General features: G+C 42.2%; 1 protein-coding gene across 2 annotated transcripts; it reads left to right on the top strand.

Moving 5' to 3' along the window:
- The first annotated feature begins 321 nt into the window (after positions 1-321).
- gyg2 (glycogenin 2) lies at positions 322-7173 on the top strand. Of its 2 annotated transcripts, XM_084155142.1 has the most exons (10): positions 322-690; positions 947-1085; positions 1388-1562; positions 2231-2393; positions 2772-2898; positions 3055-3268; positions 5276-5449; positions 5960-6106; positions 6391-6526; positions 7024-7099. In XM_084155142.1, the coding sequence occupies exons 1-9, from the start codon at positions 684-686 to the stop codon at positions 6499-6501; spliced, it is 1257 nt and encodes a 418-aa protein (XP_084011268.1). In that variant the 5' UTR covers positions 322-683; the 3' UTR covers positions 6502-6526; positions 7024-7099. The 2 variants fall into 2 exon arrangements, with proteins under 2 accessions (XP_084011268.1, XP_084011267.1); XM_084155141.1 differs by lacking the exon at positions 6391-6526 and having other exon boundaries at positions 7024-7173.
- The last annotated feature ends 8 nt before the right edge of the window (positions 7174-7181 follow it).

The raw sequence follows: 7181 nt of genomic DNA, 5'->3' as shown, positions 1-7181 counted from the left end.
ATGTTTTCCATCAAGTTTCAACATCAGTGTTGTTGTGCATAGTACCATTAATTTGTATATCATGAAGATTGGCTGACGGTTCTACAGTGAATTGAATGCACCTGCACATAGTACTATGCACTTAGTTCCAGGGGTTGGACTACTGTAAACTGTAGAGTACAGTTGTTGAAGGTCCTGCTTAAACCCTGCAGGTTTTCATTTTAGTTGAATGACCAGTGACACATGACCGAGAACTCAAACAGACTCTCTGATTTGCTCTTGCTTACTTGCATCTGATTTGCTCTTGCTCTGAAAACGGCAGACGTATGAGTGTTGTGTAGCTACCAGCTTGAGGTTACACCCCCTGGCTTTAGATATAACCTCTCATATTACATTTACAACTAATACTACTATATGTTTTATAAAGCCAATCGAAATGGCTGTAAAAAAATAGATCACTTTGTATTGATCATTCTGGATCTATTGTTTGTGGACATTTACTTCTGCTGGACTCGCTGGACTGTGGGACTACAGTATCATCAACATATTGGAGTTTCACTTTAGGGGAAACTAGTGCATTTTCTGCCAAGTCCTCTCTGCCAGTGGTGCGGGACCTGATCTATCAACTTGACACTTTTATTACCATCTATCACTTTTACCTCTGCCTCAAGTTGTTATTCATTTAGAGGAGTCGCAGTCACACCATGCCAGGTAAGTACTCATCATTATATCATAAACATTTTAATATAACCTGTCAGTGTCAAGTTGATTGAGATCACTCTCTAATTTAATGCAAGAGGAAAACAGGAAGTGCTTGACTATCGGTAATAACTTGAGAAATTAACTACTTTTAATTCCTAAATAACGTAATGATGATGGCACTGTAAAACTGCTCAAATCCCCTGTTGGGTGTTAGTCATCTATTTCAATGAATAACACCTCCCACTCTTCCTTCCTGTGCCACCAGCGAATCAGGCCTTTGTCACCCTGGCCACCACAGACAGCTACTGCATGGGGGCTCTGGTGGTAGGACAGTGTTTACGACGACACAGGACCACACGCCAGACTGTTGTGATGGTCTCCACTAATGTCTCTAACCAGGCGCGGTGAGAGAAGTCCCTGCATCTCAGACAGAAATATAATATGATATCACTGAGTCATGGAGAGTGACGCATGACCTATTAGAATTTGAATTAAAGTTATACTCTGTGTCTGTGACAGAGGTCCCAGAAAAGCTATCAGACAAATGCAGTATTTGGTTTCTCATCAGTTAAGGGGGCATTAGATTAACTGGATGGAGTCTTTTGCAGTCCTGGGTGCGCTGTGGACCTAGTGTATTTCTTGTGTATTGAAGTCATGTAAAATCAGATTGTAGTTGTAGTAAATCCCCTGTGTTCCCTCCCCACAGTGCTGACCTGGGCCATGTGTTTGACCAGGTCCTGGTAGTGGACGTGCTGGACAGTGGAGACCAAGCACATCTATCCTGGCTGGGACGACCAGAACTGGGGGTCACTTTCACCAAGCTCCACTGTTGGACCCTCACCCAATACAGCAAATGTGTTTTCCTGGATGCAGACACACTCGTAAGTGTACTGAAATCTCCCTAGACACCACTTGTCTCTAATATAAACACCCACTCAATTATCAATTTGTTTTAAAACCAAGGAATCAATCTTACTATGTCAAAGCTTGATCTTTACCAGCAAATCAATTTTAATATTTGAGTTGTGCAATATTGATCTGTAACTAACATGGACCCAAACATAGTTATTGAAAGGTAAATCAGTACCTAACATGAATGTTACAATCGCCATGGGACAGACCGTCATATTTTTGCTCTGTAAAAAGAAGTACAGAGGGCTTTTCATGTGCTGCAGAGATAGGCGTGTTTGGTTTGAGTGTCAAGGCCAAGCAAATAGAGCCCCAACTGGTCACAGGGCCATGTAGGAAGTTCAACTGAAAATGAAACATAATGAGCACATCCAAACATAAACCAACAATACCATACAATCATTATGAACTCTCGTTATAGAAAACTTCCAAAAGTATGTGCTGAACCTACAAATGGCATCTTGACACTTGATCTGGAACTTGACGTTGATCAAATCTGTGTTCATGTTGCAGAAAATGTCCAACATATGTCCTCTGTACAAATGGCATCATAAACTTGACCTTGACTTTGAGTTTTGATATTTTTGATGTACTAACCTGCTCTGTTTCCTGTTGACTCATGACCCTCCCTGGCCTGTAGGTGCTGTGTAATGTGGATGAGCTGTTTGAACGTGAGGAGCTGTCTGCGGCCCCTGACCCTGGCTGGCCGGACTGTTTTAACTCAGGGGTGTTTGTGTTCAGGCCCTCTCTGGACACCTACGGCAGGCTGTTGGAGCATGCACGACAACACGGCAGCTTCGACGGTCAGTCAGAACCCTTACCCTTGCTTCAAGTCCACATCCCAGTTCAACCCTAACCCTAGCCTCAACCCTAACCCTAGCTTCAAGTCCACATCCCAGTTCAACCCTAACCCTCAACGCTGACCCTAGCCCTTTAACTGTTTCTTCTTGAAAAACATTTGGAAAATGTTGATGTTGATGAACTTGATGTTCATTTAGGAAATTACAGAACTCTACCACACGGTTGAGAAGACCAGCAATGCCATATTAGAAATGCAATTTGCATAGCAATTTTACTTATCTCAGCAATATTACAGTACATAAATGACTTTACTGCTTTAATGGCTCTTCCTCATGATATGTGCTGACAGTAACTCTACTGTATACCCTCTGTGTTTTCAGGTGGGGACCAGGGCCTCTTAAACACATTTTTCAGTGACTGGGCTGTTAGAGATATCAGTAAACACCTTCCTTTTGTGTACAACCTCAGTGCCATCGCAGTCTACACCTATCTACCTGCTTATCAAGAGTGAGTATTATTTTACTTCAAATGGATAATTTCAGTAAATATGACATTTCCCTGATTGAAAAAGCATATTTTGTACCACAAGCCTGACTCCAACCCTGCTACTGTTTTTTTTGCCTGATGTTGACCATATTGTACTGTTATCCTGGTCCCACACAGATATGGTCACAATGCTAAGATTGTCCACTTCCTGGGTTCAGTCAAGCCATGGAATCAACGTTCTAACTCACAGACCAATCAGCACACCAACAGCCCCCTGGAAGAGTTTGTTTACCAGTGGTGGACGGAGTACTCCTACTTACTTCTCCTTACAAAGACAATGTCCCATCAAGAACCTGCTGTGCCAATCCAACATGCTGGGCCAAAGCAACATGTAAGACGCAGTAGAATTGACTCATGTATTTTCCTCATACTGTATATGCACTCTATAACATAACCACATACAAAACAAAGTGTAAATGTCTTAGCATTGCAGTGTCATGTACTGTATACTGTGAACTACAGTGCGTCACAGCAGAGCTTATACAACATTTGAACATTTAGGTACAGTGCCTTGCAAAAGTATTCATCCCCCTATTTTGTTGCATTACAACCTGTAATTTAAATGGATTTTTATTTGGATTTCATGTAATGGACATACACAAAATAGTCAAAATTGGTGAAGTGAAATGAAAGAAATAACATCAAAAGTAAATAACAGAAAAGTGGTGCGTGCATATGTATTCAACCCCTTTGCTATGAAGCCCTTAAATAAGATCTGGTGCAACCAATTACCTTCAGAAGTCACATAATTAGTTAAATAAAGTCCACATGTGTGCAATCTAAGTGTCACATGATCTGTCACATGATCTCAGTATATATACACCTGTTCTGAAAGGCCCCAGAGTCTGCAACACCACTAAGCAAGGGGCACCACCAAACAAGCGGCACCATGAAGACCAAGGAGCTCTCCAAACAGGTCTGGGACAAAGTTGTGGAGAAGTACAGATCAGGGTTGGTGTTATAAAAAAATATCTGAAACTTTGAACATCCCACGGAGCACCATTAAATCCATTATTAAAAAATTGAAATAATATGGCACCACAACAAACCTGCCAAGAGAGGGCCGCCCACCAAAACTCATGGACCAAGCAAGGAGGGCATTAATCAGAGAGGCAACAAAGACACCAAAGAGAACCCTGAAGGAGCTGCAAAGCTCCACAGCAGAGATTGGAGTATCTGTCCATAGGACCACTTTAAGCCGTACACTCCACCAAGCTGGGCTTTATGGAAGAGTGGCCAGAAAAAAGTCATTGCTTAAAGAAAAACACGTTTGGTGTTCACCAAAAGGCATGTGGGAGACTCCCTAAACATATGGAAGAAGGTACTCTGGTCAGATGAGACGAAAATTGAGCTTTTTGGCCATCAAGGAAAACGCTATGTCTGTCGCAAACCCAACACCTCTCATCACCCCAAGAACACCATCCCCACAGTGAAGCATGGTGGTGGCAGCATCATGCTGTGGGGATGTTTTTAATTGGCAGGGACTGGGAAACTGGTCAGAATTGAAGGAATGATGGATGGCGCTAAATACAGGGAAATTCTTGAGGGAAACCTGTTTCAGTCTTCCAGAGATTTGAGACTGGGATTGAAGTTCACCTTCCAGCAGGACAATGACCCTAAACATACTGCTAAAGCAACACTCAAGTGGTTTAAGGGGAAACATTTAAATGTCTTGGAATGGCCTAGTCAAAGCCCAGACCTCAATCCAATTGAGAATCTGTGGTATGACTTAAAGATTGCTGTGCACCAGCGGAACCCATCCAACTTGAAGGAGCTGGAGCAGTTTTGCCTTGAAGAATGGGCAAAAATCCCAGTGGATAGATGTGCCAAGCTTATAGAGACACACCCCAGGAGACTTGCAGCTGTAATTGCTGCAAAAGGTGGCTCTACAAAGTATTGACTTTGGGGGGGGGGGGGGGTGAATGCACGCTCAAGTTCTGTTAATTGGTCTTATTTCTTGTCTGTTTCACACCCAAAAATATTTTGCATCTTCAAAGTGGTAGGCATGTTGTGTAAATCAAATGATACAAACCCCCAAAAACTCCATTTTAATTCCAGGTTGTAAGGCAACAAAATAGGAAAAATGCCAAGGGGGGTGAATACTTTCGCAAGCCACTGTAAATATTTGCATTTGACAGACTGCATAGTGGGACTACAATGTACATCCTATAGAGAACATGTGTGTTTTCTCCTATGTCTGTTGTTCTTACGCAAATGTCCACCGAGAGAGATCAGAGTCCAGTACTCTTGTCCCCGTACTCTTCTCCTCTCTACACACCTCTACCAACGTACCTTAGGTGGTTCTCAACAGTACACACCATCACACTTTTTTTCACAGAGCCAGGGGAGAGAAGAAGAGAAGCCAAAGGGGAGAGAAGAAGAGAAGCCAAAGGGGAGAGAAGCTACAGTGTCGTTGATAGAGGACCTCACAGAATCATTACTCCGAGAAGTCACTCTGCTCACAGAGGAGAGGAAGAAGAGGCCCGATTCACCCACACAGCCAGGAGAAATGGTTAGTCTTTAACAAAAGGTGATAGAGCTTTTGCCTCTGCATTATCTATTCATTATGATTATTAATTAGTTATGACTTAGGTGTCTGATAGATCTTTAACCTAGCTCCGAATTACTATCAGCTTGAGGGATTTTGCGAATTTAAGGTTATCGCAGTGGCACACTTAAGGTTGTGATTCTAGAGGCTGTGCACACCCTGCCAATGTCAATGCATCATAGGAAGGAACAGTGTGAGAAAGTGACTGAAATGCTTTCTCAAAACCTATTGAAATCTGACTCAGTGACCTATATGATTGAGGCCATTGCTGTCAATACTTGCAACCTGGTGAATACAAATCAGTGGGTACTAATTACCCACTCTAATAGTAAATATGTATCATTTAACTATAACAAATCTTAAAGTGGATGCTTGTCAAATGCTTACAATTTTAGTTGTCTTGGTGTCTCTAGCGCATGTTGTTGTGGAACGACCTATAACTCACTCCATGTGTGGTTGGTCCCTGTCCTACAGCGTACCCAACATCAGGATGTATCTACGGGGGAGGAGGGAGGAGCTGGAGACAGAAAAGCCAATCAGGACCCACCTGGGCCCAGTGAGGAGGGGTCAGAGGTCACTGAAACAGCCTCCAACACCATGGAGGATCCTGCCACTGAACCTGTACGTCACCTGTCTACACTAACATACACTGAGTGTACAAAACATTAGGAAAGCTATGATCCCTTATTGATGTCACTTGTTATATTCACTTAAATCAGTGATGAAGGGGAGGAGACAGGTTAAAGACAATTGAGACATGGATTGTGTATGTGTGCCATTCAGAGGGTGAATGGGCAAGACAAAAGATTTCAGTGCCTTTGAACAGGGTATGGTAATAAGTGCCTGGCGAACCGGTATGAGTGTGTCAAGAACTGCAACGCTGCTGGGTTTTTCACGCTCAACAGTTTCCCGTGTGTATCAAGAATGGTCCACCACCCAGAGGACATCCATCCAACTTTGGGAAGCATTGGAGTAAACATGGACCAGCATCCCTGTGGAATGCCCCGACGAATTGAGGCTGTTCTTGCAACTCAATGTTAGGTAGTTGTTCCGAATGTTTTGTACACTCAGTGTATAGTTAAAGCCTACTATTAGGAACTGATTTAAGAAATTATCGATCTATCGTTCCATGTTTAAATGATCAACATTGTTGTTGGCAAAATACACATTCCTACTGTAGTAACATCCTCTGCTGGTGCACAACATTATTAACACATTTGACCTCACAACAAAATATCACACATCGTATTGCTTCAAGGCCTCCCAGTAACTATTCCTTAGTCATTTATTTGTATGTCCCTCATGTCTCCATCTTTCATTTTTCATTACTCTTCTGACTGATGGTGAATGGAATAGATACCTAATCTATTTTTGTTATCATCTTGGTTATTTCTAATATCATTAATCATCTTGGTTACTTATCTATTATATAATCTTGGTTATTTTGAATCTCTTTTATCATCTTGGTTATTTCAAATGTATTTTTTTGTTATATCCCGGTTATTTCCTGAAATATTATCTTGGTTATTTCCTTGTAGACTGCTGCAGAGACAGAGGAGGATGATCTGGAGCAGCGTAGGCTATGGGAGGATGGCCAGGCTGACTACTTGGGCAAAGACGCTTTTGACAACATCCAGAAAAAACTGGACCGATTTTTAGATTAGTAGCTTGTTTTGTGTGGCAAGATACTGTAGCA

Source organism: Coregonus lavaretus, assembly GCF_964263955.1.
Source record: "Coregonus lavaretus genome assembly, chromosome: 38".
Taxonomy (NCBI): domain Eukaryota; kingdom Metazoa; phylum Chordata; class Actinopteri; order Salmoniformes; family Salmonidae; genus Coregonus; species Coregonus lavaretus.
The sequence above is the reverse complement of the archived record's forward strand: the minus strand, read 5'-3'. Positions and strand labels throughout refer to the sequence as shown.